Source organism: Malurus melanocephalus, unplaced genomic scaffold, assembly GCF_030028575.1.
Source record: "Malurus melanocephalus ecotype Western Australia unplaced genomic scaffold, MMel_1.1 scaffold_89, whole genome shotgun sequence".
Classification (NCBI taxonomy): domain Eukaryota; kingdom Metazoa; phylum Chordata; class Aves; order Passeriformes; family Maluridae; genus Malurus; species Malurus melanocephalus.
Window position 1 is genome coordinate 1,693,047 of NW_026623321.1, and position 22,899 is coordinate 1,715,945.

At 47.7% G+C, this 22,899-nt stretch overlaps 4 protein-coding genes across 5 annotated transcripts in view; 1 reads left to right on the forward strand and 3 right to left on the reverse strand.

Annotated features, from left to right (window-relative positions):
- The window catches only part of PHB2 (prohibitin 2), a 96,914-nt gene extending 92,474 nt beyond the window's left edge, over positions 1–4,440 (reverse strand). The window contains exons 1-7 of the mRNA XM_057368230.1: positions 4,242–4,440; positions 4,064–4,148; positions 3,901–3,980; positions 3,307–3,491; positions 1,109–1,238; positions 541–644; positions 35–112 (exon numbers count right to left, since the gene is read on the reverse strand). Of these exons, the coding sequence (XP_057224213.1) occupies positions 35–112; positions 541–644; positions 1,109–1,238; positions 3,307–3,491; positions 3,901–3,980; positions 4,064–4,148; positions 4,242–4,368 (789 nt within the window). The 5' untranslated portion in view covers positions 4,369–4,440. The remainder of the gene's footprint in view (positions 1–34; positions 113–540; positions 645–1,108; positions 1,239–3,306; positions 3,492–3,900; positions 3,981–4,063; positions 4,149–4,241) is intronic.
- Positions 1–4,993, reverse strand: part of MLF2 (myeloid leukemia factor 2) — a 195,610-nt gene extending 190,617 nt beyond the window's left edge. Inside the window, exon 1 of the mRNA XM_057368239.1 lies at positions 4,987–4,993. The gene's annotated coding sequence lies outside the window, so the exon portion shown is untranslated. The remainder of the gene's footprint in view (positions 1–4,986) is intronic.
- On the forward strand, positions 4,604–8,502 carry EMG1 (EMG1 N1-specific pseudouridine methyltransferase). Its single transcript, XM_057368240.1, has 6 exons — positions 4,604–4,763; positions 4,864–4,965; positions 5,307–5,448; positions 5,807–5,865; positions 7,268–7,417; positions 8,195–8,502. Exons 1-6 carry the CDS (start codon positions 4,626–4,628, stop codon positions 8,306–8,308), a joined length of 705 nt encoding a protein of 234 aa, XP_057224223.1. The 5' UTR covers positions 4,604–4,625; the 3' UTR covers positions 8,309–8,502.
- A 1-nt stretch (position 8,503) lies between these two features.
- On the reverse strand, positions 8,504–22,893 carry LPCAT3 (lysophosphatidylcholine acyltransferase 3). Of its 2 annotated transcripts, none has more exons than XM_057368232.1 (13): positions 22,773–22,893; positions 14,394–14,501; positions 14,179–14,285; positions 13,935–14,028; positions 13,814–13,851; positions 12,589–12,767; positions 12,076–12,184; positions 11,338–11,424; positions 10,884–11,050; positions 10,133–10,280; positions 9,439–9,597; positions 9,197–9,323; positions 8,504–9,080 (listed from the first exon to the last, which is right to left on the reverse strand). In XM_057368232.1, the coding sequence occupies exons 1-12, from the start codon at positions 22,867–22,869 to the stop codon at positions 9,207–9,209; spliced, it is 1,410 nt and encodes a 469-aa protein (XP_057224215.1). In that variant the 5' UTR covers positions 22,870–22,893; the 3' UTR covers positions 8,504–9,080; positions 9,197–9,206. The 2 variants fall into 2 exon arrangements, with proteins under 2 accessions (XP_057224215.1, XP_057224216.1); XM_057368233.1 differs by lacking the exon at positions 22,773–22,893 and adding an exon at positions 18,842–18,860.
- Between the last annotated feature and the right edge of the window lie 6 nt (positions 22,894–22,899).

The following is a 22,899-nucleotide window of genomic DNA, read 5'->3' on the forward strand; positions in this document are numbered from 1 at the left end:
ACAAAGGGAATTCTATGGGAATTCCAATGCTCACCGTTTTTGAGATGTTTTGAGCAGCTCGGATTTTACGTAGCTTGATGTAGCCTGGATTCCTGCTGAGAGCTTCCCCAAGGTACAAGGGAACAAAAGTYAAGGAAAATCCTGCAAACAGAAGCCGCTTACCCTCAAGGAATTCTTCCTAAGCCGTATTAAAAAACATCTTAGTGGGTAAAAAGCAGTTTCTATCCAAATAACATGGGCCTTGACATGGCATATTTTTAACCGCACAAATGAAGAACATTATGGATTTCGGTCACACACAGCCAGGAAAAGTTAAACTTTACAACAGAGAGCAAGGCCCAGAGCCTTCTCTGCTCTGACCGTAACCTCAGATGAACCTCACTCCAGCCAGCCGGAGAAGGGTGGAAATAAAGAACAGTGAGTGACCTACTTGAAGCTATCATCCGATCACAGTCTCCTGAGCATGAGCCCAATGTGACGGATTCTTAGGACTGGCAAGCTCACAAGCCACATCCCACAAAATCTCCAGAAGCAGGATATCATCTTGGCAGCTGTCGCTTCCCCCTCAGCCTGAACTATCTTCTGCTTTTGCTCCTGCTTGGCCTTCTCCACCAGGAACTGGGCGCGCTGTGCCTCCTGCTGGGCTGCAGGAAGAAGGGACAGTCATTGGAACCACATCGTATCTTCCATCAGAATCTGTGCGCTGAGGCCCAGGGGCTCTGCTTCCCAAAGAACCAGTAACATTCTGGGACCACTGGGACCAGCTAAGAGCACTTTTCCTTTTTCTTAAGTAAACCCCACAATACCCAGACCCTCCACATGTGACACAGTGAAGTGACAGAGTCCCAGTCTGAAGAGGAACCTTAGTCTTGGGAACTCAGTCCCTCCGATGGTACATCCCATTAGCTGTGGCTTTCTGCCAACTCTTGTAAAATAAACCTGTTCAACTCTGCTGCTAAGAATGCAACACACAGAGATTTGTGACCATGTACCAGCACTGATACAGTGACACAGCAGTGACACACTAACCCAAATTCCACTACCTTGTTTAATAATTCAGTGAAAAGGCAAAGACAATCCACCCTTTTCAGGCACCAGTGGAACTCACCCACTTGCTTAGCCTCCACAGCTGCTGTGTATTCACGACTGAAACTAAGCTCTGTGATAGCCACATCATCCAGGATGAGGCTGAAATCCTTGGCTCTCTCTGTCAGTTCTCTCCTAATGAGCAGAGACACCTGAAACACAAACATAGCAACAACACTAGTACCAAGCACGGGGTGTTCCTCACTTCCTGTACACTCCAAATGTGAAGCACAACTGCTCTTCACAGTGTCGGGAAAGACATCCCCTAACTCAAGCTCCAAACCGTGGACACCATCTCTGTGCAACATATCCACAGCCACACATGGCTTTTTCAGAACTCTTATTACAGCTCATTTGTTACTCCTTAACTGTTCTATGCAAKTAACACTGTAAGTAAAAAAACCTTRAAAGCGTCTTTTGCTTTCACATCCTACCACATCTAGTTCCACAGTTTTGRCAATAAGCATTTCCTTTTCCTCCTTGGATCTGCCACTGTTTGCAGGCTSATTCTCCCATAATTGCATTCCAACACAGAAAAAAAAATGACCAAATATTTTTTTACCCATATCACATCTCTTAATTACAGTACATACTCGTCTAGTGTGGCTACTCCACTTTTTTTGGCCACTTTGGATGGCTCTTGCTGATAGACACTTTGATTTATTCTACATTTAACTTGCCAGCACCTATTTCAGGCAGGCTGACAAGTCCTGCACCAAATATTGACTTAAACAGAAACTATTGCTACAGTATCACATGCTTGGCCAGCCGAGCATTTACTTTTACTGCAGCTGTTTCTGAGGAACTCTAAATAACGAGAGAAACCTTTCCTGCGTGAACAGCGAGTGCACAATGACATAAAGCCACTTAATTTTCCTCTGATTATCAATCCCTTTGATACACATCACTTTATAATAATAAGCACTGAATAGATACATGACAAAAAGGCAAATGCAATTCAGTTTGTTGAAAAATTTCAGAGATCAAAGAAAGCTTTTTATCTCAGATCACAGATGCTTAACAGCCTTTGCTTTCAATAAAGCTGAAATCCTCACAGACATTCCTTGCTGTCACATCCTCTCCATGCATTCTTTTTCTACACAAAAACTAACAAATCCCTCCAGCACGCTCAATGTGGATGAGCACAAAACCCTGAAGCCTCAGTGAGGGGGCTATGGATCAATTCTCGTAACACAACCTGGACACTCAGCTCTACTCTTAACTTTCGTCACAGATCAGAAACTAATTAAAAGATGCTTTGAATTTCATCTAACAACTTCTCCTCTTCAGCACCCTCCTGATCCTGCAGGACCTCCTTTAAAACAAGACCAGCACCTCCTCTCGGCTCCAGTTGCCATAGGTGATGAAAACTCTCAGAAACCCTGATAATCAATTATTAAAACACACACTTTCAGAAACAAACGTTTTTAAGCCAAATATTTCTACTATTTTGTAACACTCTCCCAGATGACATTCTAAGCTTTTTCTAATCAGGSTCTGCAGGGAGGGGGCCAAGAAAACCGAGCCAGGCTCTTCTCAGTGACGCCAAACAATASGACAAGAGGCAATRGGCAGAAACTACAACACAGKAAATTCCACCTGAACACAGGAAACAACTCCTTCAYTGTRCAGGTGACCAAGCATTGGAACAGGTTACTCAGAGAGGTTATGGAGTCTCCCTCACTGGAGACATTCAGAAACGACCTGGATGCAACCCTGTGCTACATGCTCTGGGATGACCCYGCTTGAGCAAGGAGGCTGGACCAGATAATCCACTGTGGCCCTTTCCAACCTGACCCATCCTGTAGTTGTAAATAAAAGTATTTGCTACCCTTTTATAACATTGATCACTGACAGGTTAGTACTTTRTAAACTGCTCATCCTCACAGTTTTTCAAAACCGTTTACTTTTTTCTGATGACCAGCCATTCTGAGAATCACATTTTCACAGCCAGTTCCATGGACACCTGTGGACTATTATGTAAATCAGCTCTCCCTCCCCCAGTTTTGCCCTCTGTGCATCAACGGAGCCAGTTTTCTCCTCAGAAGCTGACAATACAGCATGCACACGTAAGGGGATCAAAATGAACACGGGACACACCTTCTGTGTGGATGCACTATCCACCAGCTAAATACAGATACCCTTCCTTTACCTGTCACAACGTTCCCCACACCCACAGTTGTGCAGCTCCTCTGCAACCTGCACCGAGCCAGGGCTCACCTGGGCTCTCTGTGTGATGAGCTGCGAGGCGTTGAACTTGGCCACGACACTCTTGAGCACCTCGTTGACGATGGAGGGCAGGACACGCTCCTCATAGTCCAGCCCCAGGCGCTGGTACATGCTGGGCAGCTCGGCCGCGTTGGGCCGTGTCAGCACACGCAGGGAGATGTTCACCATCTGCAGGTCTGCCAGGACAGAGAGAGGGGTCAGGGGGCTGCAGGGAAACTGGAGAAGAAACTTTTCATCAAATATGGTAATGATGGCACAAAGGGTAACGGGTACAAACTGGAAGACGGGAACATTTAGTTGGAAATTAGGAAGAAATCCTTTGCAGTGAGAGTGGTGAGGTACTGGAACAGGCTGCCCAGGGAAASTGTGGATGGCCCAACCCTGGAGGTGTTCAAGACCAGTTTGGATGGGGCCTTGARCAACCTGGYCTAGTGAAAATTATCACTATCGATGGCAGTGAGTTGGGAATAAATTATTTTTAAGGTCCATTACGACCCCTTAGTATTCCATAATTGTATAAGGAGCGCCAGCACTACAGCCGAATTCCTGTCCCGTGCCTCCCACCTCGTGGTCACTCTCTCTCACCTTTGGAACCGGTGGGGGAGGAGATTTTCCGCGGCCGCGCTCGGATGTCGTAGATGATGGGATACTGGAACCAGGGGATCCTGCGGAGGGCGGAGGCGCGTTAGGAACGCGGGCCCCTGCCAGGCCGGGGGGGCCGGGCGGGTATCGGGGGAAAGGGCCCTACCTGAAGTGCAGCCCCTCGGCCAGGATGGTGTCCTGCTGCACGCCGCCGATGCGGTTGAAGAAGATGGCGCGCTGGCCGCCCTCCACTGCGGGGAGAGAGCGGGGGCTCGGTCAGCGCGGGCAGCGGGCGCAAAGGCTCCGAGAGGGTGGGGGTGAGGGCTAGGGGGAACTCCACTCACCAATAAAGACGGACTCTCGCACGCCATAGGCCAGGGCGCCGGCGCCCAGCAGCAGCTTGAGCGCAGTGCCSACGCCGCGGGGCCCGGTCGGCAGCCGCCCCGCCAGGTCCTTCAGGTTCTGCGCCATGGCCGCCCCGCCGCCGCCCCCGCCGGGAAGGACACCGGAAGGAACGACCGCCGCGGCGCTCCGGCGGGAAACCGCACTGCCGGGAGCGYCCCCGCTGCCCCTTCCCGCCCCCAGCGCTCGCCTTCCGGCGCGGCGGCCGCRGCGCTCCGGAAGCGGGTCCAGCCGGAGCCAGATAGAGGGCGCGCCCCGGCGCCATCTTGGGCGGCMGCGACGGGCAGGGCGGGGCCGGGGCGGGGCCGGCGGGGCCGCGTGACAAAATGGCGGCGCCCAGGCGGCCACGTGGGGATGCGCAGGAGGATGAGGAGGATGAAGGGCGTTCGCTGGAGGCCAAGCGGCTCCGCGGGCAGCGGCGGCTCGTGGTCGTGCTGGAGGGGGCGAGCCTGGAGACCGTGAAGGTGYGGATGGTGGGGGCGCAGGTCGGGGTGGGTCGGGCCGCGCCGTGCTGTGCCGTGGATGCCCTCGCTTGCCGCTCACCTGTTCGTGTWTTGGCCGTAGGTGGGGAAGACGTTCGAGCTGCTCAACTGCGACAAACATAAGGCGCTGCTGCTGCGGAATGGCCGGGACCCCGGGGAAGTGCGGCCCGACATCACCCACCAGGTACCCGCGGGGTCCGGCGGCGCCGGTGGCGGCCTGGGCCGCTCGGGGCAGCCCCGGTAGGCGCCTCGGGTAGATCGTCCCTTGGGTATGGGGGTCCGCTCGTGCCCCTGGGGCTCGGGGGCGAGTTTGGTCTCCCCTGCTCTGCTCGTGGCTTTTAGGTTTAGTCACTGTTTGTGTCTGGGCTTGATTTCTTAGCATTACAGTAGAACTCCCATAATCGGATGAGCTTTCAACCTCAACATTGGGCTCTTATRCATTTGTGGTGGCTAACCCCTAATTTTCTCCAGAATTCTCTCTCTTGTGCTTTTCTATTACCAGTACCGTGTGCTTTTCAATTTCAGAGTCTCCTGATGCTCATGGACAGCCCCCTGAATCGGGCTGGCCTCCTGCAGGTTTATATCCACACCAAGAAGAATGTTCTGATTGAAGTCAATCCCCAAACCAGAATCCCAAGAACTTTTGATCGATTCTGTGGTCTTATGGGTAAGTAATTCAATCTTTACAACAGCTACAGAAAAATCTGGGAAAGTGGTTTGGAGTGGGGGAGCTTTTCGAAAAATAAAAAACTGGCACTAACCTTGAAACATAAAAGTGAGAAAAGAGCAGAGAAGTGAAAGCATCTTTCTGCCGTGTTCTCCAAGATGCATAGCCCAGCTGTGTGTTCCTTAGCTCGGTGGGGAGTGCCTGCAGGAGGTTGTACTATCAGCAAAATAACTTGTTTCAGCTAGTGATGGGAACTCAAAAGGTGGAYGTTTTGTGTACCTCAGCTCAGGCAAAGTACAGGATTTCTCTATCAAAATAACAGACAGCTTAGGTGATTTTCTTGTTTTCTCTTTGTCAGTTCAGCTGCTGCATAAACTCAGTGTTAGAGCAGCTGATGGGCCTCAGAAACTGCTGAAGGTAAATATTTTGTAACTGTTCACACAGTTAATGTTGCAATGTTCTAACAGCGACGCGGGAGGGATTTCTGGGAGGTGGTAAAGAAGGGAGAGGTGGGTTTTTTTTTGTTGGGGGTCCCGGTTGTGGGCACGGTTCCTATTCTGTCCTATTGCATCATTGCTGGGGGTTGTGGTTTCAGGGGGGCTCTCCCACATCCCATTTGGCTGGCATGTGCTGTAGGAACTGCTGCTGCAGGAAAGAAACCCCAAACACAGCTGTCCTTGGAGCTGAGGGGTGTTTTCTCACATGAGCCTGACTGCCGTGCCCGGGCATTGATAGGGCTTTTAAAATGGCARAGAGGGGGAAATGAAGATGTGATTAACTCAAACGGCTTCTGCAGACACAGAGGGAAAGAGGGGATAAACTGCAGCGMCAAGTGGTATTGAATTCCTCGGATGAAGCTACCTTTGTTGTTGGAAATGTCAGAAAAGCAGCAGCCAGTGGAAGGTGGTGGTGATGTCATCTTGGCAGAGAACAAGCGCMTCCACTCGAGGACACAACGAGGACACGCGTCAGCAGGCAGGGAGAGACAAGGAGCAGCCTTTCCAGCCTCTTCCACACGGGGCTSTCATGAACCTGGCTCCAGTAATGTGCCACAAGGAGCTGCTGGGCTGGAGCAGGACCTTGCTGTGCTGCTCAGACAGAAGCAAGATTCCCAGATGCAAAGAACTAATCAAGGACTGATCAAGGCTTAAATGCGCTTTGTAACTTTCCTCTGGAAAATCCAGATTCCCCAAAGAAAGGGAATGTGGCCCAACATGTAGCTCCTTTGCAGGTGGTGGTATTTGGGATGCTCTTCCTGGGAGCAGTGCTCTGGCTCAGCTTCTCCTGGCTATTCCACACTGCCTACTGTCACTTGGAGGTCTTGTGGACTTTTTCGAATTTTATTAGATTATTACTCAGGAATTGCACTGCTGATTATGGGGAGCTCTACTACTTGGTCTTCTGCTCCCCACAGCCAAGACTCATCTACCTCTCCATCACCTGTATCCTGGGCATCTCTGCCATCATTGTGGCCTCACGCAAAGGCCAACTCATCCATAGGAATGTTTTTGTTCAAGGACCTGGGGGTAGCTTGGTGGGTAATGTAGGGGGATGGGGAAACAGGATGTGTACCTCAAGGGGATTTGATTTTTGGGTGGGGACAATCTGTAATGTTGAATTGTGTATGTAATATTGGTACTTTGCAAATACCATGGACAGTGAGGGTGCACTGCTCCAGATGGATCAGTCATGAGCTTCTGAYGCAGCCTGCAACCAGCTGATGAATTTTTTGTTTATCTGTTGTTTTCAGCAAACAATGCACCTAGCTGTGTCAGGGTCTGTTACCTCTACACCCCTATTAACTTTCTGCTTTCTGTAGGTGATTAAAAACCCAGTCAGTGACCATCTGCCCGTGGGCTGTATGAAGATTGGAACCTCTTTTGCAGCATCACAGCTGTCASATCTGCGTGAGCTGGTTCCTGCAGCAGAGCCAGTTGTCATTGTGGTGGGAGCTTTTGCCCACGGGTCGGTAAGTGTGTGTATCCCTTATCTGGAGCTGTAAAAAGATTTCAGTCTTGTTCTGAGTGTGGAGGTTTTATCTGCCTCTTTTTTGGCTTGGTTCCCGCCCTGCCCAGCCCCCTATTATTCCCTGCAGGCTTGTCAGAAAAGGGCCCCAAACTGCAACACTTGGGACTGTTCTCCCTCCCAAGAGAGTGCATTAGTGAGGGCTAGAAGTTTCCCTGCTGGAGAAACACAGTGCCTCTCCAGTTGTTAGGGTTGAAAGGGCTCTCCAGAGATCACCCAGTCCAACCCCCTGCCAAGGCAGGGTCACCTGGAGCAGTGACACAGGAACCTGTCCAGGTGGGTTTGGAATGTCTCCAGAGAGGGRGACTCCACGACCTCCCTGGACAGCCTGTTCCAGTGCTCTGCCATCCTCAGTGTAAAGAAGTTYTTCCTCCTGTTGAGGTGGAACTTCTTCTGTTTTAGTTTATGGCTACTTTACTGCTCCTCACCTTATACCCAGGCACCAGTAAAGAGTGTGGCACCATCCTCTTGGTACCCACCCTTGARATATTTATGTGCATTAATGAGATCCCCTCTCAGTCTCCTCTGGACTAAACAGGGCCTGCAGTCTSTCCTCATAACAGAGATAGTCCAGAGCCCTAATCATCTTTCTGGCCTCTGCTGGACCCTCTCCGGTGGCTCCTTGCCTTCTTGTACTAATGGAGATGGGGCTCAGTGAAAACTTCTTGCAGCTTGATTTTTTTTTTCCTATTATTTTTTTTTTACCCCCCTCTTCTCCTAGGTCAATGTTGACTATACAGAAAAGATGGTCTCCATCAGYAACTATCCCCTCTCTGCAGCACTGACATGTGCTAAAATTACTACTGCCTTTGAGGAAGTGTGGGGAGTAGTATGAGCTGCTGCTGCTACTGCTGTCATGACGGACTTGTATAGTGACTCCAGATTCTGGAAAGGCTCTTTAACTTGGATGTGGACCTGGTGCAACCTTGGGTTCCTGGAAAAGACTTCAGCTTCGTTCTTGTAGCTTCTGAAGCAAAGAGACTTTAAACAGACTGCCCCACTGACCCTTTTTCCTCCTATTAAAGGTACCTTTTTTGATTAAAAAGTGCTTGTGAATTTTACTTTCTCATGTTTCATATGTGGGCAGGCTGGATCCCTTTATAGCAGGGACTTGGCCCAAATTTGTCACAGAACTGGAATTCTTAGCTGTGCCCTGCTCACCCTGGTGCCGGCTCGGTCCTGTAGAGTCGCCTTGCTCGGTGGCATGTGACAGTTCACACTCCCACACCGAGGCACCCAAGAGGAAAGGAGCTGAAGCCGATGTGAAAAAGACCAGGAGCAATTTTTATCTTAGATGACAAACGTAGAAAAGTCAGAAGGCGGCTCCAATCCAACGCAGCACCTGCCGTGAGTGTGGTACAATCATCTGGTATCAGCGGAGAGACGAGTGCCGGCCGCAGGGCGGCAGAGATAAGGCAACAGACAGAAGGTGGAGGGTCTCAAGGAGGCTCGCTCGGATCCCCTCCTTTTGGGTCTCTGACCCTGTGCTTTCTCCTTTCCCCTCCTTGCGTTGAAAAAAAGTCATACTTCAACACAGCAAACTTGGCAGGTGATGCTTTGCTTCCGGAGTGTTAAATCAACTCCTACGAATGCACAGGTGGTACAATCTGAAAAACAGAGGAGTGCTATATTTGCTTCGGTTGATTTGATGTTTGCTGATCACCTTGGGCTGCAGCACTGCTGCCCCATTTCATCTCCTGGTCTCTGCCCTGTACAGCCTTACCTTTTGGCTGTTATTCTGCTCTTTTTAGCTTTTCTTTTCGTGGCACAATTAATCTGCGAATGTAAGGCAATACCAGCAGTAAGGTGAAGAACAACACGTGGCCACAGAAATAAATAGACCTGTACACCTGTAAAGAGAAAGGCAAGGTTGGGCATCAGCAACCAGCTTTGAGCCAAGAACACAGGAGAGGGGATGGAGGGAAAAGGGTTGACCACGTGGGGTCGTCTGTGGCTACTAAATACCTTCATCCATTTGTCCCAGGTGAAAAGGCAAAATGGCACCAGGGAGTAACCCATAAACATCCAGTGAATAGTCTGCTGGAGCACGTAGAAGATGGGCCGCAAGACAGTGATGGAGGCCAAAGTGCTGAGGGGAGGGCTGTCTCGAACTAGGTTGATGACCTAATTTAAAGAAAAAAAAMCAGGATTCTCAACAGTTGGATGTCCTGTGGCTGTATAGGCAGGCTCTGGGGCCAAAGTTCTCTATCCAGCTGTGTAAAATGTGTTTTAGTAAGCAGCTAGTCTAAAAAGGTAGCATAATACCCTGTCCTGGCCAAGGTTTTAATGAAGAAAATACATTTTAATAAGGCATATTGTTCTCTCAGTACCAGCAGATTAAGAGAGGCATTCAGCTCATGTGGTTGTCCTCCAATCATTCCAGCTGCCAAGCACTTCAGCCGCCCTCTGCTGTTATGCCAAGTTTTCCATTTTTCTCCCTGTCAGCTTCGCAATATATTTATGGTTTGCCCACGTAGAAGGCAGCAACCTACTGCACTTTTGAGAATAAAACCCTGTCATGCTTGAAAACCAATTCCAAAGCAAGCAGCTCTTTTCCATATTTAATCCAAGTAATGCCCTCAACGTGGCAGTTTCCAGACTGAGGGGGAAAGGCTAACTCAGGCTCCCTCCCTGCTCTGGTCAGTCAGACAAAGCTCACCTGTCTTTCAACGATGACTATAAGCAACTCCATCTGAAAGCACACCAGGTAGCCAGAGTGCAGCCCGTGCCAAATGGCCAGGAAGAACAGGGCCAGTGCCTGTGACAGCAGTTTGTTGCCCAGGAACTTCAGGCGCTTGAAGATGTAGCTAGAGCAGAAAAGAAACACAAGTGCCTCCAGGTTATTGTCTGCCCTCCCCTGGCTCTGTCAGGGATGCAGGGCCTGGGGGACCCAATGCCTTTGCACGCCCCTGGGTGACAGGAACAGCAAGACCAGGGCAAAATGCACATCAGAACAGTCTTAAAGAAATCCCAGCTATAAGGGAGAAGGGGTTTATTACATACAATTTAGTGTTGTGTCCCAGCAAGTGCTGAACCAAAACCCGGCTGTGCTTGGCATGGGGAGCACCAGGAGCCATGATGCAGGAAGCAGCTGTCAGAGCAGTTCTGTGGCTGGCTGAGCAAGGAGGCAGCCCCAAGGGCTTCTGTAGCCTCATCCTAGTCTCTGCTGCCATCAGCTGCTTGCCTTTATTAATGAACTGCTCTTCCAGGTGAATTCAAAGATCTCTTTAACCCAGTAACCCAATAACCTGTTTCTAATTTCTTTTTGCACAGCAGCAAAATATGGAAGAAGGTGCACAAACTGAAAACCGACAGATTCTTCCTGTAATGCTCCCGCTCCGCCTAGGCTCTCGGTTCTGCTGACAGAACAGAACTGACACATTATAGAAGGGGAGTTTTGTCCTGCTCACCGGGCTACCCAAGCATTAGTGTTGATGTTGAAAGATGCAATGGTCCCTGTGAACAAAGGTGTTGTCTCAAACAGCCAGACCTTCATGTTGGCACAGGCATTCCACAAAGGCTTTCCATTCTGATCTTTCCCATTGTACCCCAGACCAGAAAGGATGCAGACACCTTCCTGTAAAAAAAATGCACAAGAAAGATAAGACGAAAATATTGAATCTTTTTTGCTGGAGAAGCAGAACTGAGGAAGTGCTGACTCTCACTRTGTTGAGAGCATCTCTAGAGATAGAACAAAAGGATTAAAACCTGCCTTTTAGATAGGTAGCCTTTGCTAACTTAGAGCAAACTGAACTGACCTGCACTGATCTCCAGAYTTTTGGATTTCTTCCATTAGTGCTAAGTCCAAGAGGCTTGGACTTTTATTCATTTGTCTTTGGCTTCTGGAACGACATCTAGACTCACCGTAACAAGCCAGCAAGTTACGTATTTGTAGAGTATAACTTTGCCCCAGATCAATATGTAACCACAACGGAACCAGAAAGGCTTCTCCTGCAGAGATAAGAGTGAAACAGAATAAAAATAAAACCTGGAGTTGAGTGGCCATAATGACACAAGGTAAATGGGATCTCATYACTGTCTTTTGTTTTAATCTGATGTATGACTGCTATATGGACTGGGCTGCCAGGCTTATGCAAATTTAGACATCATTCTCCTTCCACTGGTAATATTTGGCTGTACTGAAATAGGTAGATTTTGGGAAGACTCTAGGATTAGCAATAATCTGCAGGTAGGAAATATTTGTTAGGGGTTTTCCAAGAACCTCAGAGATTCTGGTGAGCCTTACAAGTTACTCTAGTGAAGTTGTTTGCACATAATGGTTAAATGGAAGGTCATTAAAAGGTCATAAAATAGGTACATTGGGTTTCCAAAACCAACAGTAGCATCTAAGATCAATTATCTATCTGTAAAAKTTTTCATTTTTTTCAGTTCTGCTTAACACATTCCTGTTCTACATCAAATGGAATCCACAGGACAGGCACTAAAGCCAAACCAGCAGTGGAGAGGCTTATCACTAGCTGYTGATTACTTTTAAACTGAGGCAAAACTAAACCTAATAAAAATAATTCCACTCTTGTAGATCCAGTGCCCACCAGAGAGGTGGAATTAGTCCACAACCCACATGGCCAAGTGAGTACATACCATATAGTCATCTGAGGTGAGGTATTCATCAGAGATGTACAGGCTTGACAAGGTGTAGGTTACCAGAAACAAGAGACCCAGGCTCAGGCGCTTGAGAGCAGGCACRAAACTGAGAAAGGAAAATACAAAGGTCAAAGAAATACCTTGGAAAGAGACCATCGGATTCATAGTTTTAAAACCAGAGGGGCAGAGGAGGAGGTAATGGGGACAGCAACAGGGAGTCACCACGTTCCACTGCAGCAGCTGCCTCCATTTGAACAYTGGGATGCAAACATTACCAGGCTGGAACTGAGTCTGTACTAAAGATGTCAAATGGTTGTTGATGTTCATGCCCTGGAGCAATGCTGGGACATTAAGCAGAGTTACGAGATTGAAAGATTGCCTTGTCTCATAAATCATTTCTRGTCACAGTACTTCTGTGTCCAGGTAAGGAGGCAGCCTGCTGCGRGGAATGTGGAGGATTGAGCATTCTAGGATCGTAGGAAGGGGAGAAGCTAAGCAAATTTGTATTACCTATTGGGTCTCTGGCCTGGAACRTCAGTCATCTCACCCCTTGCCAGTTTCTGATAGTCTGTCATGGAGAACTGAGGCCCAACCATGAAGGCACCATAGAAATAGGAGAATCCTGAGACCTCCAGCAAGGTAGGAACTCCCCGGACAGCAAATCGCCGCTGCTCGGGGGTCAGGAGCTCCTGCACCAAAGGGAGTGGCATTAACATCATCCCAGGTGATTAGCTCTGGATGTTATATCCTCAGCCTGCCCCCTTACTGGTCTCAGTKCTTGCTCTCCATGGACACGGAAATTTACACTTTGTGCTTCCCACCCATTCCTCTCCCCAGCCCTCTCTATCCCCACTCCCTATAAACAGCAACAAGATGCAGTGGTTGAGACCAATTGCACAGTTCTCTATTCCCAAATAAGCTCCAAACACGGATGGGATCTACTGACATGCGTCCCTGGCAGCAGAGTAGGCGTAACAGAAGCACAGTATCTGACCTATTCCAGTCCTTGACTGCGATTCCATGTACTCTCCCAGGACCTTTCGTGCTACAATTCCTACTCCTTGATGCAAAAATTATCTCTAAGTACTTGAAGCTTCAGCTTAGGAAGTTTCATCTCAACCTCATTCTTGCAGTCAGCAATGATTCCATGGATGCTACAGACTTGGTCAGGCCTCAAACAGGAGATGGGGAATGCAGGTACTTGAAGCAGGATTGRGAGACTGTAGCAAGTGTAGTGCCCTCTCCCACACGCTGTGCCGTGCAACTTCTCCCACAGTTTCAACTGCTCTAAACACAGGGCCCTAACAAATGGTAAAGGGCAACCATTGACAAGGATGTGGTAAGACTCAACAAAAGAAAGGGAGATGGGAACTGAGATCCAGTCCTGATGGTCTGCAAGTTAAAGGTACACTGCCCACAAGACACAGAGCATCAGGGATTGGGAATCTAAAGCAGTAGATTTGGGGGAAGGACATGGTGGGGAATTTGGAAGGGGGCAGAGTCGTATTCTGACATAACCCAAACAACTTCTGTCCATCTCTAATCACTACTGTCTCTGTTCCAAATTATTTTGTTCCACTGCAGAATTCAGTGCGCTCAGACACTCACAGAGACTCCTCTCTCAGCTGTGGGTTTTACCTAACAATGCAGCTTGCTAACTCACATCACTTTGAATTTGATTTCCTTATCTCTAGCTCACTGGGATGTAAGGATGAAGAAGYAGTGTCTAACTCACCGGAGCTTTTCCTCCATCATAGTAATCGATGGCCAGACCTAGAGGTGAGAAACAGTGACTTGAAGCCCTGGGATGGGCACAGCTTGCAGAGTGCAAGAGATAGAAGAGAGGCATCACTCACCAATCAACTTAAGTGTCAAGACACAATGTGGCATTGTCCACTTGATGTCATAATGTTCTGTGGCTGTGAAGTAATATCCAGCCATAAGGTATATCTGAAAGAAACCATTGTTTGGGTTATTCAAACTAATTCCTCCAGCTGGTTTTGATCTGCCTCCCCTTTTCCACCCACAGTTGCCACTGAAGTGCRAAACTGAACAGAGGCCTCCCTTCTACAAACCCAGAGAGTAGGAAAGAGAGTTTACCATCTGAAAGAGGAATGTGGTGACCACGGCAGTGATTGTGCGACCCATTAGTCTGAGTATGAGGAACTGGATTAGGACACATATCAGGGAATGGAAAAACTGCGTCCCTGTGGGCAGGAAAAAGAAAGGAAGAGGTAAGAAATAGAAATTACATTTATAGGTTCTTCGCAGCATGCCCTGTGCCAGGCAGCTCTCTCTTCCCAAACTTCTCTTACCAAAATTGAAATAAGCAATTGAGAGTCCCGTGAACACATTGTAGAGATGAATGAGGTAGGTCTCCTTCTGGAAGAGGAAATAGCGCTGGAACAAGGCAAAAGGATATCCTGAGTAGAGAAAAAAGAACAAACAAACCCAAAGAGTTGTAAATAAGTTTAGRCAAGTATTTGTCATGAACCAAACTACAGCCTTCTTGAACATGTCATTAGGAACAGGTACTTTACATGATACACTATCAACACAGGCCGTAGTTCCTGATCCTGCATTTGCATCTGGGGAGACAGACTCCAGATGAACTACTCTGTACAGAAGAAAATACTTAAACAGGAACATAATGATAGCAAAACTGACATTGAAGTGCAAAAAATTACAGGATTACAGTTTCTGGCCTCATGAAATATATGAGATGGATAATGCTGAAATACATGAATCAGACTTAAGCCTCTGATTCATTTTCAAATTCTGTGACAAATACAACGAACATGGCAAGAAGCTAGATTAAAAAAAGGGGAGGGKGGGAAAGGGAGAAACTTTATGCTTAATATCATTACAGTGTCCTAAAAAATTCAGTCCCACTCCCACCTCAACGAGTTCTTTTAGCATTAATTCCAGAGCTCCTCAGGTGACCTCCAGTAGGAYACTCTTGCTTTTCTAACTCTGCAACTTCAGATTTGCATCTGATTTGTGAACTACTGGGTACACAAAGCTGTAACTAAAATCCACTGGTACTACGCGTGAGTATTTTTGGAAAAAAAAAAAAAATCAGTCAGAAGCATTTCATATGGAGCAGCTAAGAAAAGGGAAGGGTTTTTTCCCTTGCATTTTCTGCGAGGTAACTCCTTGTCTAAGTTAGGAATGCCTCCAGATTATTCATCTGCGGCTCAAGTGAGAAGCAAACATTTGTGAAGCACTCCTGGTAGCACTCTGGCGAGAAGCATCACACAAAACACCATGATTCAATTAAATTCTGTTGTCTAGGTGAGGTTCACGAAGCRTGCAATAAACATTGCTACATATTAGACAATAAATATGTCTTAATACACAGTGGCACAGGAGGTGTTGCCCTCAGTACACGCAGTTAGTGTTTCCAAAGGCATGTGCACAAGGTGCTGAACTGGGACAGCGGAAGCTGCTTTAATTCTGGCATCTTGTAACTTTATTGCTTTACTTTGCAAGCCTGTGCTCTCTTACCCTGCTCACAAAACAGGGAAATTCATCACATACCACAATACTGGCATCCACACTACTTATCATCCTAGCTGAAACCAGGAGCAGTGGATAGAGCTCTGCTACCCRCACTAATGGAGTAGTAGCAGCAGGAGGTGGTGGTGTTTTATATGGAGCAGTAATAAAAGGTGATGAAATGCACATTCTGCCGAGAAGTGGATGATGGATGGAAGGCTTCCAATGAGCAAGGCCAAGTCTAGTCACTACTGTGAGAGGAAATGAGAAACTCTGTCACGTTATGTAAAATACATGTCTGGCAGTCTGGCAGTGCTCACAGACTGGAGCCATTTTAAAGCCATCTCCCGTTCCCGTGAATCCCTTGGGAAGGGGCATTGGAATTTGGGACTTTTTTCTAAATCCTGGATGGCAGCTGTTCTTCTGAATCCAGGTGTGTACCWGCTGCCTCCTGAAACCGAGCTGCTGCTTCCCATTTTCTCAGCCTCCTGCCACCCCTGTTTCGGCTTTCCCTGCCTCCTTGTTGCTGTTCCTTCCTCCTTTTGTGTCCCATGCCGGTTTCCACGCCACAGGCTGCTTTCTGGCCAGCCCCACATACCACGGCCCTCYGCTCCCAGAGCCTGGCAACCTCCCTTCTGCACATCCAGCCTGCTCTCTCCCCTTCCACAGTGGCTCCAAACTCCCCTACAAAATGCCTTACCCAAGCCACCCCTCTCCCTTCCCACTCTTCCATGCTTTTTCCACAGCGCACTTCTGTCCCACTCCCCACCCCCATTGCTGCCCTGAACACCAGCTGAGGGGGAAAGAGGGAATTGGCAAAGAGAGTTCATCACATGGGCTCTCTGGGGATACAGGAGTAACTCAAAGAATTAGAGCAATTCACATGATTAAGAAAAAAAAAAAGTAGTATTTTCTACTGGCCTTTTTACTCAGAAACATACAAATGGGGATTCTTTGTTCACGAGCCAATTTTCCTGCTGAAGTTTAACAAACATGGGAAGAACAGGCTTTGAGAAAAGGAAAGTGGTAAAAAAATAAGAAGTTTTCTTGTCAGATTAGATCAAAAGTTAAAAATCTGAGGTTTAGTGTGGAAAAATGTTTCCCCCTTTTGAGCAAAGGGGAGAAAAATCAGAGCAGAAACACAGGCAAAGCACAATTTATTGCTGTTCATTAACATGCATGGCTGTAAACCTACATTTTAAAGGGTCTCGCACTCTCTCAAAAATCACTCAAATTAAAATACTCACTCTCAAAATATTTTGCAAAACAGTCAATTTCTATCAAATATTTTCCCCTCTAGCCATTTCTATAGACAGAGTTAAAGTATGAGTGAACACTGTAATGTAACCAATGTTCTTACTCTTTCAGAGMCCCATCTCACTTGTCAGTCACGTTCCTTTTTAGCTCTACACAGGAGATCATGTCATGATTTGGGTAATGCTGCTCTGAAGGAAAAGGAATTATGAACCCTTGCAAATAGAGAGCTACTAAAACACACTGCATCTATGTTTTTAGAAAACACAAACKTAAAGCCTGGTCTTGCACTACGTGGCTGCTGTTCCAGTTCAAAAGTCACAACATCAGCCTAAATTCTTCTGATATCCAGAGTAACTTGTTAGTACTCTGGACTGCAATTTAYCACTATTTTGCTGCATGAGATAATTTTCTCAGTTTTACAACTGGGCCAGTTGCAAGCTGCAGATACAAACTTTAACCCCCAAATGGCAGTGGATACTGAGTAGCAATGGTCATTCTGATGTAGYTTGTGCCCTTTTGAACACTCACAAGCTATCAAATAATGAGCAATTTCTACTGATAACAGCAGTACTCCTGCCCCACTACCATGTCCCTGAAGCAGCCTGAACTAGCATACAGCTTTTGGAGTGATGGTTGCCTGCTGGCAAGCTGGATGTCACCTTTGGATATGCCAGCAGCAGGACGCTGTGCTGCTTTGCTTCTGCCATTCAGAGCAACAGGACAGGAGTCTCTGCTCCCTGCTGCCAAGAGGCTCTGCTCAGCTCTGCCAAACTCCTCTTTCATGGTTCCCTAAGCAGAGTGGACCGAGGCGGGAAAGTGGCTGCAATACTCCTGGAGAAAACAGAAGGGAAGCCCTGATCCAAAGTAATTCTTGCCTCTGCACCACAGAGCTGAAAAACWGTCTGCACGCCGAGTTGGGGTTTGCATCCTGACAGACTTTCTACAGAATGGAATTAGCAATTGAAATAATTTTTTTTTTTTTATTTTACAGGAACAAGAGGATGATCTCTGGTTAAGAGAACCAAGGTGATGGAAAGGACAAGCTCAGCTTCTTGGCCACAGCCATTTAGGCCACTGCACAAAGCCCAGGCTGTCCACAGATACAAGAATCTAAYTGAGCAAAAGGAGTTGAAACATCAAGAACGTGGATTAGGCAGGAGGAAAGTTCTACTAATCCCAAACAAAAATAGTGCTGTCAAGTTTGCCATCTTCTAGACTGGGTGATTAAGATGCCTTTTTTTTTCCAGAGATAAAGCTGCAAGTAAGAACACCAGAAACATTCTTTTCATCTCTTCTCCCTTTATTTTCCCTTTTTGTGTGTTAGCTGTTTCATCTTCAAGCCAGTACATCTATTTCTCCTCTTCTCCATTTTGCTGAATGGTTAACTCCTCCTTTGTTAACATCCAGCAGGTCAATTGTCTACATTTTTTATAAGAATGCTAAAACTAAGAAGAAGGGGACAACGGAAAGAAATGTGTTAAAATACCAGCCTTACCTAATATTTTGACTTCAAAGTTATTCCTTTCTGTTTCCAACACTGCAAAAGTGCCACACCTTGTTTAACACTGGGTGCATAAACATGAGTATTTAAATTCAGCTCTGGAGTTTACTCTGAAAGTCCACTTARGTGCTTTAGTTTGCATAATAGAACTATCTGAAAGCATGTGAACAGGCTCTCTTCACACGAAACTGTGTGGAAAACACACTCCAATCAATGGGTGCTCAGTGCATATGACCTGACTGAGGCAAATCCAAAGTAAATGCTCAAAACTCACAGACAAGTCTGCTCTATAGGGCTGCTCCTACTGTACCATTTTTCTTGCTAATGGAGACACAGGCACTGTGCAGCATTATGCAACACCCTCTATTTTTTTTTATTATTTAAGGAATAGAGTGTATTTGAAGTTAGGAGTTTAAACAAGGCAGCACATGAGTGCTCCGAAACAGGTCTGGTTTTAGCCCCTGTGACCGGAGACCGTTGCCTCTTAAAGCTTTTCCCATCTCTTACCCATCAGAATCAGTTGTTCACGGGCCCTGCAGTAAAGTTCTTGCTTGGCTGACCAGCTGGGAACTTGATTTGGGATAAGACAGCAGCTTTGGGTGACCACAGGAAGAATTTCACTGAGCCTAAAAACCCTTCAGGATGCAGACAGCATGAAGCAAGGTGCACAAAAAAAATTGATGAGAGGTAGAAGAGGAGGAGATAAGACAACTTGCAAGTGAAGCAATAGGTTGCTGGCACCTATTGAGTAAGAATGTGTTACTTTCTGCAGGTCCCTGCCATGTCCATGGATGAGGGAACACTCTCCCAATGGTTTTGCTGGCAGGACTGGGCAAACCAGCAGGGCCATTTCTGGCTCAGGGCTGCAAACAGCATGTTGGCCCCTCTCCATATTATGCAGGTAGCTCACGAGGCACTGTGTAGTACTGTGGTCAGATAAACAGCTTTAATTCTTTGGAATCATACAGCCAGGCAAGAAAAAACAGCAACATGAAGTATTAAATACAGAGTATTATAAGGCCTCCTGTATTCTGGCTTATGCTTTGAGCGGTGACAGCAGGAAAGAAATCTGTCCCCTCTCATGTGAGGGTAGCAGCAGCAGCACAGAAACCCTGTYATGTCCCTCACACCACCAGAGCAGCTCCAGTGGGAACACTGGGCCCTGCACCTACTGAAGAATGCAAGCTAAAGTGCATGTCTCAAAGACATTCTTGCCGTTTTTRTAATGGCAGGGTCCAGAACGGTGCTTCAGGTATTCCTGCTGTTGAGTCTGCTGCCAAATTGCGGACTAATTTCTACAGAGGTTGTCTATGCACATTTTTACACAGGGGAAGTCTGCAGTAAGTTTTTAATCTTGTACAATCTGGGTAAGGGACTCGAYTCTAACTGTATTCTCTGCTTCAAAACTGCAGCCTGTATAAACCTGTCTCTGATTTAAATACAAAGCTGTGACTGAAATCCCCATAATTTGCTAGGTAATGTGCCGTTACTTGTTCACTGAAACAACAGTGGTGCTCTTTAGGCCTACTCCAGTTTTAGTTCTTGGATTTTCTTCCTTCCTTTTTTCTCATTCTCTTGTTCTCTCCTGTATTTAATTTTTTTTCAGTCATGTCAGAATGCCAACAGTTTTAAGTGRCCTCTTTTGGTTGTTTCAGATCATTACTATGTGAACACTTATTCAGAATCACAGTAAATTCAGATTACTTTTTCAACAATAATTCAGCTTTCTCCAGAAATTAATGTAAGAAGTCAAAAAATCCTTTGCGATTCTTCCTCTTTTTCAGAAGCCTATTTTTAACAGTTTGTGGTGATCTTCTGAAAGTGAAACCCTAGAAACTGTTGTCACAGTAAAACTGCACTGTGTAGATAGGAAACTGCATCACACAGGAAGAAATAAGCAACAACTTTTTAGTCCATCCTTGGAACTGTGCTTCATCCTCATGGCCTTGTTCTGAAATAATTCAGCAGTATTAGCTGCAGCCAACAAAAATAGTTTTCTTCCTGAATCCATGTAAACACCTGAAATGGAGGAAGTGAAGGAGAAGCCATACTTTGTCCTAATGCCATTTCCAGCTTTTAGAAACGCCTTTCATTTCTACCCCATGCCATCCTATGAAGTGGTCATCAGCACTAGCTACATTACCAATGAGCTTAAAAGGATTGTAAACTAAGCTGCAATTAAATGATCATTTCTTTGTGCTGGGCTAAGGAACTCCTCTCTCCTCTCACGTTGCTCTGGAGCAGTGTTTGGCCCTTCCTTTTAATGTAATGGTATAATGCTTTACCAGCCATCCATTAAGCAGGAGAGCTGAAGTCAGTCCCCTCTGCCTGAGTGGTTCAACCTACAGGACCTGCAAGAGTGCCAAAATGCAGGCAAGGCTGTTTTGCATGCCCTGAAGCCTTCTGTCTGAAGTTATGCCTTCCACTGCATGTAATTAAAAGATTCTGAGCTATGGAGAAGTACAGGGAAATGTGCAGCTCCAGCCTCCTGCTTTGGTATATCCATTTTAGGTATGCTGGGGAGAGATGTGAGTGGTTTTATAGATCCTGATCCCCAGAATTTTAATAGAATTTCAAAGATCCACTGAGACCATGCAAAACAGATGGTGGCCTACCTCGGGCAGGGACACTGTGGTGTCTCAGTGGCTTGCTGTCAACAGCGCACATGGAACGTTCGTAACAGCACACAGGAGTCTCACACTTCCTTAATCTACTGACTGCAGCAGGCAGCTCTTATCATCATCAGGACAATAATCACTTGCTGGTAAYTTCAAAGATGTGATGCTGTTYGCCCACAAGACACTGAACAGGAAACACCCTTCCAATGTCGTGTCACAACTCACTGCCAGTTAGAAGCAAAAAGGAACTCAGAGAATATGATTGAGGTGCACTCTGCAGAGGCACCTCTCTGCTGTAGGTGTCTGCCCCACACATGCTTTCTAGGACCTTTTCTGCATCAGCACCTGTTAGACTGGTCCCTTGGTTGATCTGGTTGACTAACCTCCTAGTGAACTATCTGCTTTTTCTGGTTTAGGTTTCTGCCAAGCAAGTAAATTAAATCAGACTGCAATTAAAGTACCAGAGACAGACATGGGAGAAAGGAAAGCAGGACTTTTCCAAATCTGCAGTGGGGAGCTGCTAGACTAATTAATTCTSACTTGTGTGCCTGTCCTCTACGTTTCCTATTAATTTTCTCCTTTATAGAAGTTTGGTTTAACTAACTTCTACATTGAGTTCAAAACGACAGTCAGTTCAGTCTCCTGTATCAACCCTTCACGGGAGGAATGTTTTGCTCAGTTTCATCTCACACATCATAAAATAAATCAGGCAGAAACAAGTCTGGTGCAGACCATGGTTATGAAGTGACACCGTTTTTCTTGCTTGCATCTCCCTTTAAAAAATTATACTTCTAGTTAGCCAAAGCAACTTTATTTTGACAGATGACACAGCACTGGCTGCATCACTTCAACTACACTTYCAGGTTCAGAGGAAAGCTTGTATCTCTCTCCTGCTAGGTGACTACACCACCCAATACTTTCACAACCCAAAGTTTCCCTGAGCGTCTGCAGAGATTTACGCAGATAGCATGTATACACACACTTGAATTAATGTTTTGGGAGCTACAACCTCCCCCTCAAACGCCAGCCCACATCACAACTCAAGCCCTGCCTTAACCATTTTGCATGGGACTCAAGTATGGCATGTTTACATAAGCGCAGGCACCGTGTGTTTTGCAACACGGTTCGCGCTGCAGGTGGAGCACAGGACATCACCCCAGTTCTCCCGGCAATGAGCTGGAAGGTTTTGCTCACCYCATCTCGTAGTGCCCGTGATGACACGCCACTCCCTCACGGTGCCACCACTGCCGCCGACACGGGTGATGTCCCCGCGCAGCGACATCCCTGCACGGGGACGGGGCAACACCGGAGGGGCGGTGGAGATTCCCGAGCGGACACCTCTCCGCACACACGCTCACGGGGGATGCACACGCAGCACCGCGCACTGACGGAACAATCGCAAACAAAGTTCTTGTGCCCGGGACACAAACCCAAAACGGGGTCTTTCGCAGGCAGCCCGGGCTCCACAGGCGGCCTGCCAGGACCGCACCCAGACCTCCCGCGGGGAAACAGAGCGGGTTSCCCCTCTCTACCGGGACGGCGAGGGGTTCGCCCCGGGCAGCTGCTGCGGGGCACCTCCCGATCCGCCCGGGCGGTGCCGGTGGCGGCGGGATCTCGCCCGCCGGCTCGGCGCGCACACGTGGCCTGGCGCGGCGGCGCTGGCACAGGTGCGGCTCCGCGCCGGAGAGGCGATGCCCAGCCCCGGCCCCCCGCGCGGCGCAGCACGGTGGCGGCGGCGGAGCGGCGGGGTCGCCCGTCCCCACGGCGGGCACGGAGCCCCGCCCGGGGCGCCAGCCCTGTCGCCCCCCGCCCCGCCTTACCCATGAGGATGGAGAGGATGAGGCGCAGCGCCTGCTCCGACGAGCCCAGAGCCTCGGCCAGYCGCGCCAGGCTCCAGCCGGACCCCGCCATCGCCATCTTCCCCGCCGGCCGCCCCGCCGGCCGGTC